The 12741-nt window shown below is 44.8% G+C and overlaps 1 protein-coding gene across 1 annotated transcript in view; it reads right to left on the bottom strand.

Moving 5' to 3' along the window:
• The window catches only part of sugct (succinyl-CoA:glutarate-CoA transferase), a 190746-nt gene that overhangs the window by 110176 nt on the left and 67829 nt on the right, over positions 1-12741 (bottom strand). The window contains exons 10-11 of the mRNA XM_067434816.1: positions 1676-1747; positions 1401-1498 (exon numbers count right to left, since the gene is read on the bottom strand). Coding sequence (XP_067290917.1) covers positions 1401-1498; positions 1676-1747 — 170 coding nt within the window. The remainder of the gene's footprint in view (positions 1-1400; positions 1499-1675; positions 1748-12741) is intronic.

Raw genomic sequence — 12741 nt, 5'->3', positions numbered from 1 at the left:
GGACGTTTGAGCTTCAACAAGAACCAATGAGGTTCATTCTCATGTTACGCAGCACGTTTGAGCTTCAGCAAGAACCAATGAGGTTCACTCTTGTGTTACGCAGGACGTTTGAGCTTGAGTAAGAACCAATGAGGTTCACTCTTGTGTTATGCAGGACGTTTGAGCTTCAGCAAGAACCAATGAGGTTCACTCTTGTGTTACGCAGGACGTTTGAGCTTCAGCAAGAACCAATGAGGTTCACTCTTGTGTTACGCAGGACGTTTGAGCTTCAGCAAGAACCAATGAGGTTCACTCTTGTGTTATGCAGGACGTTTGAGCTTCAGCAAGAACCATTGAGGTTCATTCTCGTGTTACGACCGTTTCACACACCCCCGTGTTGCGTTGTGTATGAGGTGCAGGAGCCGCACACCCTGTGGTGCTTTCACATATGCTGCATTTGCAGTCCGCAACTGATTTGCTGTTGCAAACCACAAACACAGCATTAATTCATTATGTTTTATTTTAAATTCCAAAAGTTGTTACTAAACATGGCAATTGCAGAATTGCAATTATTTCATAGATGTCAGGTTTTAACTACATTTAAAAAAACATTTTATTCTATTCATTAATTCATATTTATATAGCCTAGTACTTTATATTTAGCTCATATAATTGACAAAATATTTAAACATAGGTTATAGCCTAAAATCACAAACATTTTAAATTAGAAACTTACAATAAGCTATTCAAAAACAGCCGACTCTCGTCTTTTCTTTCCTTTTTAAACCCTTTTAAAAAGAAATCCTGCAGGTCATAAAGAACTTTGTTTTCCACCTCCAAGAAAGGACGAGTGCTCTCCATTAAGGCACTTTTTTTTAACGTGTCGCTTCCCTGCTTTACCCGAGAAAAAAAGCCATGTGTTATATTTGAAAAAAGAGTATATTTTACATTATATGCATTTGTGCTGAAATTACTAGATCTTCCCGTCAGTACATGTTTATTTTAATGCGAACAATGTTCTGTCACTTTAATGCAGCAGTGCAGCACAGCAAAAAATAGAGTCAGTGCGGAAACAATCGGCACACTGCTGCAGACGCACCGCATCTGGAACGCACTGACGGACGGCATCCGCGTGCAGTGTGAAAGCTGTAATCCGTTAACATGGGTACGGAAAAAATATGCACTGCATATGCACTGCAGACGGAGTATGTGTGAAACGGGTGTTACGCAGGGTGGTCAAGTGGAGCAAAGCGCTACAAAAAAGGTGGTCAAGTGGAGCAAGTTCATACATCTAGATGAGTTACAAATACACTATCCTCAAACATTTACTGTCTGGAATAATGTACACTGATAAATGGTGCACATTACGGACAGGTTTGGTCTTGATTTGATGTTGACTTGGGAAAAAAATGGACACTTACCTTTCGGACAGAATCTGCAGCAGCTCTTTGCGGTGTTGAACTCTTAACTTGTTGCTTTTGTACTTCTGGTGGTTTGCCAGACTTTTCAAGCTCAGGACCTTGGCAAACAGACACGTTTGATGACAGAACTGTTAGGAAATGTGAAGCCTTTTGCCATCAGTCAAAACAAATGCATATAGCTATAAAACATGACTGTGACTGAAATGTACAAATAAAGCTTGGTTAGATTTATTAATATGCATATTTGGAGTCAATAATAAAAGGTCTCTGCTTACTTTGCACACTTTCATAAATTGCTGGTCGTTTCCCGCTGCCACGACGAAATATCCATCTTTGGTCTTGAAACCCTGCAAACATAGAGATTTAATAAGTATACAGAGCAGACTGCCAGATAAACTGTGTAAGTAATAAAGAAAAACCTCACACACTAACTGCCATAAACAGAACGACAACATTGGAAACTTTTGATATAATAAAATGCATAACTAGTGGAGTATTTCATAAAAATCTGCATCTAATGTTTATTTTCTCTAGGGTTGTCCCACTTAAAGGAATAGTTCATGCAAAAATAAAAGCACAATCATTATTTTTTTCATCCTCATGTTAAAAAAAAAAACCCAGTAAAGCATTGTTAACACTTTTGTGGTCAATTGCAAAACCTTTGCGTTCCCCCGAGAAATGTTGCGTTCCCACACAAAAACATTTGAGTTCCGCAAAGAAACTTTGAGAACATTCAACAACGCAAAAGCATTGACTATTTTTCCTCCTGTATCATTTTTTTTTTCACCACAATGTCCCTTTTGGGGTTCTTACAATTGAGGAATACAGTAAGCAATTCATCTTGAAGAGGTTATATAAATCAGGCAAATGATAAATGAACAAACCCCTCGGTAAAAATCTTCAGAATAGATAGGGAAAAACTGTCAAGTTTGGTGTATGTAAGTGCCTCTGAGATTTCTGGCTCAGCGGAGAGAAAAAAAAAAACTAATTTAGCAAAAAAAATGCCTTTAAAGATACGTATTGTAATTTAAATCTTCAGATAAATTGCAAAAATGATCACTCAAATTTGTATTTTGGATGTTTTCTTTCCACAAGTCTGGAAGAAGACCATTTATGGAAGCCAACATATCCCAAACTGACTACTGCATGAAAAATAAAGGTTTTGTCTTGCCTTAAGGGGAATATCAGAGACATTTTGTGCTTCTTGATGACTTATACAATTGAAGTTGCATCAGATCTTTGGGGGAAATCAGAATATTCAATGTGCACATTAGCGGTTTGATGGAAAATCTTTCAACAAAAGAACAGGCCCAAAAATTCTTCAGGTTGAACTTTGCGGGTCTGTGCTCCCAGCAGAGACGGCGAGTCTTCCTTTCCAGAGAACCCTACTCCAGGCTCAATGCCTGCTGGTAAAAGTCACAAATTCAATTGAAAGCAGCCAAACCGAAGCTTCAAGCAAAAGCTTTTCGCAGAGCTAGGATAAACAATAATCCACAAGAAAATAGCAACAAGACTGCCTAGAAACAGGAAACAGTCACAGACCCAAAACCAAGCGGCACCTCCGGGACGATCTTCTGATGCCACCAAAGCCACATTGAACAGGAATAAACCGGCTTATGTCCAGAATGTCAAACACAATGATTCCTCTCACAGATCATTCCCCTTTTTCATCTCGTGAAAGATAATACACCGGCCAGAGCATGCAGACAGGCCCAAAGTTCAACTAACATGACCTTCTCAAAATGCAATCCATCAGCTTCCATTGGACCAGACCATCTGCATGAGTAAATCAAGACATTGCTAATCGTCTTTTGGCCACAGCAGCACACCTTAGAACAAAGCGTGCATTCATGGCCGCAGCCTCTCTTAGCACAAACGCTTTGCTCTATGTGTGTTTATTCTGGTGCCCCCTGGCAGTACAATAGGTCGAATGAGAAACAAAGTGCACAGACCACAGTTAATGAGACAGTGTTTTGACAAAATGTGACCCATCAGATTAAATGATTTCAAATGAATAAATCAAGCACAGGCCAAGAGGTCACATGCCTAGGGGAGTCCAGAAAAACAGCAGGACGGTAAATGCACACTGAGCAAACACACAAACGTGCTCCAGCTTCATTTTAATGCGAGTCCAGTTTGACTCATACAGCAAAAGAGATCAAATTGTCCTGCTACTGGGATGTTTCCAAACTCGTGCAAAGCACCCTGGGGCTCGCTGGATGCAACTTGCATGTGCAAAGAGTTTGATGACGTTCAACCTGACATCTTTTCCTGTTGTGTGCGGTTGAACGCAGTGGCCAAAATGAACACTCGCCAAGCTCCAATTGCGGGTAAAATTTGTCTTTGGCAAATTAATAAAACACTCCCTGGACGTTAACTACAAAACATGCAGTCTTTAGACAACTTTTAACCCTCTGTGGCACCTAAGGATGCCTACATTTTTTCTCTCCAGGACTAGATTTACTAAACAATTCCATAAAAGCTCTGAAGTGAGCGGACCATTCTGCACGTGATCATCTACTGACGACACACACATTAAAGAGCACAGATGCAGCCGGATCATTTCCATAATGACCAACGCAATCTCCTAGTTAGTGTCTGGTTTAAGACACCCTTTTTTGGGGGTGGGGCGGTAAATAACGGCGCAAAAAAACAGTAAATTGACAACCGCAAACCCATAAATGTTGCGCCTGAAAGGGAAACTCCTACAAATGCATAGGCAATAAGGTCAGCTGTAAAAATATCCCTGTCCACACCTTTTCAGCGTGTCTTTAGTAAATCCTGACAGTAGTTTTTTAAAGCCAAAACGGGAGTTTGCGCTAGCACAATCTGTTAGTAAATCTGGCCCTATGTGGCGACATACAGTGGGGTTTAAAAGCCTGGGACCCTATAGGAAAATATTGGGCCAGTGTTGGGGAAAGTTAGTTTTAAAAATGATTTGTTATAATATTGCATTATTGCCTAGAAAAGTAATTAAGTTGCTGAATGTTACTTTTTAAGGAGTAATGCAATATACAAATCATTTTTAAAAGCCTGAGACCCCATAGGAACGTCTTGGACCAGTGTTGGGGAAAGTTACTTATAAAAATGATTTGTTATAATATTGTGTTACTCCCTAAAAAAGTAACTACTTAAGTTACTTAGTTACTTTTTTTTGGAAAGTAATGAGTTACTTTTTTCTCACCTGCTGAACTTGCTTGTACATCAACTGATACAGATTCAAATAAAAGCATTTAAAAATTCAACTCGTCACTGCAAACGTCTACATACTATGGCGATTATTATTTATATTTTCTATGCAAGCATTTTATGAGAAAAGGCAAAATGTGAACAGTCAATCAAACAAACTTTTAAACTTTTATACCTCGCAATTCTGACTTTATATCTTACTATTCTGACTTTAAATCTCACAAAGAATTGTAATATAAAAAGTTCAGTTTTTAAATAGTACAGTTTTTAAATAGTTTTATTCTGTGGTGAAAAGAGGCTTCCATAGTATACTGTATGAACAATTACATTTTCTGTTAAATTTTTAAGCACTGGGTCATAAACATCTTTGAAATAGCTGAGAATGACACTGGCTACTGCCTTTGGGCTGATAATATAAAGAGTCTGAGGTGGAGGGATGTGTAACTTTTGAGAAAAAGGATTATGATATCCGGCATGACACTGTGGTTCCAGTAAGGAGGCTTAAATTGTAATTTCGTCCTGTTTTCAAGCTGTGTCCTGCTTACAAGTTGAGAGTTTGATTTGTTCCACTGAAGTTACATTTACCAAACTCAGTTATCAACATCTGCAACACCTGCTACTAAATGCAATGGTCTGATATTATACAGAAAATACTGATGTAAAACCAGAAATTACAGACTCACAGCAGGAGACAAATATTGAGGGTCAATTGAAATTGACTTTACATATAATTATGTAGAGCTGAGATGGCAACATAAATAGGCTTTGGAAGTTCAAAAAAGGAAAAGAAAATGCTTCCAATATCTTTATGTGTCCAATCAAATGCAGCAGTATTTTAGCACACATTTCACTGCTAATATGTCTAAGACTAACTAACATTTAGCCCAGACTTTGATCAAAAAAAAAAAAAAAAACATTATTCAAGTATTTTATTGTATATTTCATAAAATAAAGTTTGTTTCTACTGTTTTTTTGTTCTACATCTACCAATACTAGGTTGAAAAAGTGTCAAATTAATAGAAACTAGAAATATTTTATCAGATAATATAGTTTATAATCTTCACAGAATCCATCACAAGTGGATCAACATATTTTGGCAGCCCATGTCATCAAAACTTTGACAACCTCTGCTCTTGAATAGAGAAGAGAATTTTGGTCCAACCCCTTCCTTGTTTTCCCAAAGAGATTCTCACATCAGAAAGGACAATTAGCACACCCTAATTGAGCCCCAATCTGAAAGTAACCTAATCAGTCAACATTCATTTTCAGTTTTGATTAAGTGCTGGCAGAGACCTGCAGCCTTCGTGTGACCCTGGGGAAATGGAGACATGAATAAAGTTCTCACGGAAGACAAAGCACTAAACAGACTATGGTTTACTCATTACATTATTCATTATATCATATTATATAAATGGCCTACGAGAGGAAGCATGACATCCCAAACAAGTGCCCGAACACTAGAACGGGATGGTCTTTGATACGAAAAGTCACCTAGCATTATCAAAGAGATTGAGGCTCGCTTTGGGGTAGCCAAGTTCCTGAGTGAATAAACATAGCAAACACATGATTTTAAAAGACATAAACCATTTAAAGAATCTCAATAAAACACAGCTGCATTTTTTGCCACTGAGAGAAAAAGGGAAAGGGTGTCTTTTGTTAGAGCCATGTATGAACACAGTAATTGTTTTAGATTTTGGCTGCACCCCACGTCCATGTGGTTTCCTTTCAAGAACGTTCTCATTTTACATTAGCAGCCTATCGAACTATATGTGAAGCTTATCTTGCAGCTCACAAATACCTATTAAGCCAATAAAACACGAGTATAATCAAAGTAGTGCTAAACATTTATTACACTGAGAATATTTGCTTCCTCTTCACCGCTGTGCAAACAATGTATGTTGCATTTTGGATGCTGATTTGATGGGAACTACGTTATCAAATTTGATATGCCAATTTCTAAGGCCGCTAAATGATCAACATGTTTGCTGAAAAACCTGTAGTACACAATCTACTACAAGCCAACGTTTTTATCTAGTAAAAGGCATTTATAATTTAAAAAAAAGGTCCCCCTTCAGGCCGTGGTTCACATCTTTTTTGAAGATTTTTATGAAGTAAATGTGAGAATAACTTTTATATAGTTAGCAATATTTCAAGATATACACTTACTGGACTGAAGCGACTGTGTCGGCTGAAGACCCAAGTTTGGTTTGAAGATGAAAATGTTCCAAGAACAATGTTCTCTCACTATTCATTATTTCTAACACACACTGTTATCTCAGAGCAGAAACAAAAGCTGATGCTTCTTATATGTTTTCCTGCCATCTCTGGAAGCGTTCAAATGTAAATTGCAAGAGCTTATTTTGTCCATTAGATCAAAATATCTGAATAAAGTCATACATTTACCCACCCATAGACCCTTCCCTCAAAGAAACCAGGACAGAAGTGGTTAAAAGTGGACAAAAGAGATGGATTTAAACAACAGGTGTACAATTTGTAAACTCCCCTTTTGTAAAATAACCAATAGTGTTTAGTTTATATCACAGCTCGGCCAGCTCTTGAGCCATTAAAGCTGCAATTTCTTTCTAATCTACTCCATATCGCTTTAAAATACAGCATTCTGTGCAGAATTTAAAGAGGTCTGATACATTTTCTGATCTGCGCCAACTTGATCACATGATCCGCTCTGTGCTGTCATGTCTCTGGATCGACTTGATCACATGATCCGCTCTGTGCTGTCGTGACTCTGGACGACTCGATCACATGATCCGGTCTGTGCTGTCGTATCTCTGGACCGACTCCATCACATGATCCGCTCTGTGCTGTCGTGTCTCTGGATCGACTCCATCACATGATCCGCTCTGTGCTGTCGTGTCTCTGGACCGACTCCATCACATGATCCGCTCTGTGCTGTCATGTCTCTGGACCGACTCCATCACATGATCCGCTCTGTGCTGTCGTGACACTGGACCGACTCGATCACATGATCCGCTCTGTGCGTCGTGACACTGGACCGACTCGATCACATGATCCGCTCTGTGCTGTCGTGTCTCTGGACCGACTCCATCACATGATCCGCTCTGTGCTGTCATGTCTCTGGACCGACTCCATCACATGATCCGGTCTGTTCTGTCGTACCTCTGGACCGACTCCATCACATGATCCGCTCTGTGCTGTCGTGACACTGGACCGACTCGATCACATGATCCGCTCTGTGCGTCGTGACTCTGGACCGACTCGATCACATGATCCGCTCTGTGCGTCGTGACACTGGACCGACTCGATCACATGATCCGCTCTGTGCTGTCGTGACTCTGGACCGACTCCATCACATGATCCGCTCTGTGCTGTCGTGACTCTGGACCGACTCGATCACATGATCCGCTCTGTGATGTCGTGACTCTGGACCGACTCCATCACATGATCCGCTCTGTGCTGCCGTGTCTCTGGACCGACTCGATCACATGATCCGCTCTGTGCTGTCATGTCTCTGGACCGACTCGATCACATGATCCGCTCTGTGCTGTCGTGTCTCTGGACCGACTCCATCACATGATCCGCTCTGTGCTGTCGTGACTCTGGACCGACTCGATCACATGATCCGCTCTGTGCTGTCGTGACTCTGGACCGACTCGATCACATGATCCGCTCTGTGCTGTCGTGTCTCTGGACCGACTCGATCACATGATCCGCTCTGTGCTGTCGTGTCTCTGGATCGACTCGATCACATGATCCGCTCTGTGCTGTCGTGACTCTGGACCGACTCGATCACATGATCCGCTCTGTGCTGTCGTGACTCTGGACCAACTCGATCACATGATCCGCTCTGTGCTGTCGTGACTCTGGACCGACTCGATCACATGATCCGCTCTGTGCTGTCGTGTCTCTGCATCGATTCGATCACATGATCCGCTCTGTGCTGTCGTGACTCTGGACCGACTCGATCACATGATCCGCTCTGTGCTGTCATGTCTCTGGACCGACTCGATCACATGATCCGCTCTGAGCTGTCGTGACTCTGGACCGACTCGATCACATGATCCGCTCTGTGCTGTCGTGTCTCTGGACCGACTCCATCACATGATCCGCTCTGTGCTGTCGTGACTCTGGACCGACTCGATCACATGATCCGCTCTGTGCTGTCGTGACTCTGGACCGACTCCATCACATGATCCGCTCTGTGCTGTCGTGACTCTGGACCGACTCGATCACATGATCCGGTCTGTGCTGTCGTACCTCTGGACCGACTCCATCACATGATCCGCTCTGTGCTGTCGTGACACTGGACCGACTCGATCACATGATCCGCTCTGTGCGTCGTGACACTGGACCGACTCGATCACATGATCCGCTCTGTGCTGTCGTGTCTCTGGACCGACTCCATCACATGATCCGCTCTGTGCTGTCATGTCTCTGGACCGACTCCATCACATGATCCGGTCTGTTCTGTCGTACCTCTGGACCGACTCCATCACATGATCCGCTCTGTGCTGTCGTGACACTGGACCGACTCGATCACATGATCCGCTCTGTGCGTCGTGACTCTGGACCGACTCGATCACATGATCCGCTCTGTGCTGTCGTGACTCTGGACCGACTCGATCACATGATCCGCTCTGTGCTGTCGTGACTCTGGACCGACTCCATCACATGATCCGCTCTGTGCTGTCGTGACTCTGGACCGACTCGATCACATGATCCGCTCTGTGATGTCGTGACTCTGGACCGACTCGATCACATGATCCGCTCTGTGCTGCCGTGTCTCTGGACCGACTCGATCACATGATCCGCTCTGTGCTGTCATGTCTCTGGACCGACTCGATCACATGATCCGCTCTGTGCTGTCGTGTCTCTGGACCGACTCCATCACATGATCCGCTCTGTGCTGTCGTGACTCTGGACCGACTCGATCACATGATCCGCTCTGTGCTGTCGTGACTCTGGACCGACTCGATCACATGATCCGCTCTGTGCTGTCGTGTCTCTGGACCGACTCGATCACATGATCCGCTCTGTGCTGTCGTGTCTCTGGATCGACTCGATCACATGATCCGCTCTGTGCTGTTGTGACTCTGGACCGACTCGATCACATGATCCGCTCTGTGCTGTCGTGACTCTGGACCGACTCGATCACATGATCCGCTCTGTGCTGTCGTGACTCTGGACCGACTCGATCACATGATCCGCTCTGTGCTGTCGTGTCTCTGCATCGATTCGATCACATGATCCGCTCTGTGCTGTCGTGACTCTGGACCGACTCGATCACATGATCCGCTCTGTGCTGTCTTGTCTCTGGACCGACTCGATCACATGATCCGCTCTGTGCTGTCGTGTCTCTGGACCGACTCGATCACATGATCCGCTCTGAGCTGTCGTGACTCTGGACCGACTCGATCACATGATCCGCTCTGTGCTGTCGTGTCTCTGGACCGACTCCATCACATGATCCGCTCTGTGCTGTCGTGACTCTGGACCGACTCGATCACATGATCCGTTCTGTGCTGTCGTGACTCTGGACCGACTCGATCACATGACCCGCTCTGTGCTGTCGTGACTCTGGACCGACTCGATCACATGACCCGCTCTGTGCTGTCGTGACTCTGGACCGACTCGATCACATGATCCCCTCTGTGCTGTCGTGACTCTGGACCGACTCGATCACATGACCCGCTCTGTGCTGTCATGTCTCTGGATCGACTCAATCACATGATCCGCTCTGTGCTGTCATGTCTCTGGATCGACTCTATCACATGATCCGCTCTGTGCTGTCGTGACTCTGGACCGACTCGATCACATGATCCGCTCTGTGCTGTCGTGTCTCTGGACCGACTCCATCACATGATCCGCTCTGTGCTGTCGTGACTCTGGACCGACTCGATCACATGATCCGCTCTGTGCTGTCGTGACTCTGGACCGACTCGATCACATGATCCGCTCTGTGCTGTCGTGACTCTGGACCGACTCGATCACATGATCCGCTCTGTGCTGTCATGTCTCTGGATCGACTCAATCACATGATCCGCTCTGTGCTGTCGTGACTCTGGACCGACTCGATCACATGATCCGCTCTGTGCTGTCGTGACTCTGGACCGACTCGATCACATGATCCGCTCTGTGCTGTCGTGACTCTGGACCGACTCGATCACATGATCCGCTCTGTGCTGTCGTGTCTCTGGACCGACTCCATCACATGATCCGCTCTGTGCTGTCGTGACTCTGGACCGACTCCATCACATGATCCGCTCTGTGCTGTCGTGACTCTGGACCGACTCGATCACATGATCCGCTCTGTGCTGTCATGTCTCTGGACCGACTCGATCACATGATCCGCTCTGTGCTGTCGTGTCTCTGGATCGACTCGATCACATGATCCGCTCTGTGCTGTCGTGACTCTGGACCGACTCGATCAGATGATCCGCTCTGTGCTGTCGTGTCTCTGGATCGACTCGATCACATGATCCGCTCTGTGCTGTCGTGACTCTGGATCGATTCGATCACATAATCCGCTCTGTGCTGTCGTGTCTCTGGATCGATTCGATCACATGATCCTCTCTGTGCTGTCGTGACTCTGGACCGACTCGATCACATGATCCGCTCTGTGCTGTCGTGTCTCTGGACCGACTCGATCACATGATCCGCTCTGTGCTGCCGTGTCTCTGGGCCGACTCCATCTCATGATCCGCTCTGTGCTGTCGTGACTCTGGACCGACTCGATCACATGATCCGCTCTGTGCTGTCATGTCTCTGGACCGACTCGATCACATGATCCGCTCTGTTCTGTCGTGTCTCTGGACCGACTCCATCACATGATCCGCTCTGTGCTGTCGTGTCTCTGGACCGACTCCATCACATGATCCGCTCTGTGCTGTCGTGTCTCTGGACCGACTCCATCACATGATCCGCTCTGTGCTGTCATGTCTCTGGACCGACTCAATCACATGACCCGCTCTGTGCTGTCATGTCTCTGGACCAACTCGATCACATGATCCGCTCTGTGCTGTCGTGTCTCTGGGTCGACTCAATCACATGATCCGCTCTGTGCTGTCGTATCTCTGGGCCAACTCGATCACATGATCCGCTCTTAGCTGTCGTGTCTCTGGACCGACTCGATCACATGATCCCCTCTGTGCTGTCATGTCTCTGGACCGACTCGATCACATGATCCGCTCTGTGCTGTCGTGTCTCTGGGTCGACTCAATCACATGATCCGCTCTGTGCTGTCATGTCTCTGGGCCGACTCGATCACATGATCCACTCTGTGCTGTCGTGACTCTGGACCGACTCGATCACATGACCCGCTCTGTGCTGTCGTGACTCTGGACCGACTCGATCACATGATCCCCTCTGTGCTGTCATGTCTCTGGACCGACTCGATCACATGATCCGCTCTGTGCTGTCATGTCTCTGGAGCGACTCGATCACATGATCCGCTCTGTGCTGTCGTGTCTCTGGGTCGACTCAATCACATGATCCGCTCTGTGCTGTCATGTCTCTGGGCCGACTCGATCACATGATCCACTCTGTGCTGTCGTGACTCTGGACCGACTCAATCACATGATCCGCTCTGTGCTGTCGTGACTCTGGACCGACTCGATCACATTATCCGCTCTGAGCTGTCATGTCTCTGGACCGACTCGATCACATGATCCGCTCTGTTCTGTCACGTCCCTGGGTTGGAGTTGGGTTCGCATAACACTGACGTGAAACCAGACTTCATTTGCCCCAATGGAAAACATAATTGCATAATTGTCTGAATCATTCCCTATCCCCTATAGTGCACTTTCTGAATCATTACCTATATCTGTGCCATTCACCATGTAGAAAATAGAAAATGTACGAACAAATGACCAATTTCAGCTGCAGCTTCAGTGTCTATTTATAATGTAGGGGGCGGGGCTTCAGATTCTAGAGAGCATTTGATTGGACATTAAATCTGATGAGAACTGAAGTACTAAGTGATGTCATTAAAATCATTGATCCATATTGGCGGGTTTTGAATGCTTATATCTTTTAAATATGAATTCATTGTTTTTGAAGCACACTAGCTTAGATAACAGTAAGACTAAAATATTCACACTATAAGCTAAAAAAACTATTTTGATTTCATGGGGACTTTAACAGCTTAGGGAAGAAGGAAAGCAAAGGCAATTAGTAC

This window comes from Pseudorasbora parva, chromosome 24 (assembly GCF_024679245.1).
Source record: "Pseudorasbora parva isolate DD20220531a chromosome 24, ASM2467924v1, whole genome shotgun sequence".
In the NCBI taxonomy this organism is placed as follows: Eukaryota; Metazoa; Chordata; class Actinopteri; order Cypriniformes; family Gobionidae; genus Pseudorasbora; species Pseudorasbora parva.
The sequence above is the reverse complement of the archived record's forward strand: the minus strand, read 5'-3'. Positions and strand labels throughout refer to the sequence as shown.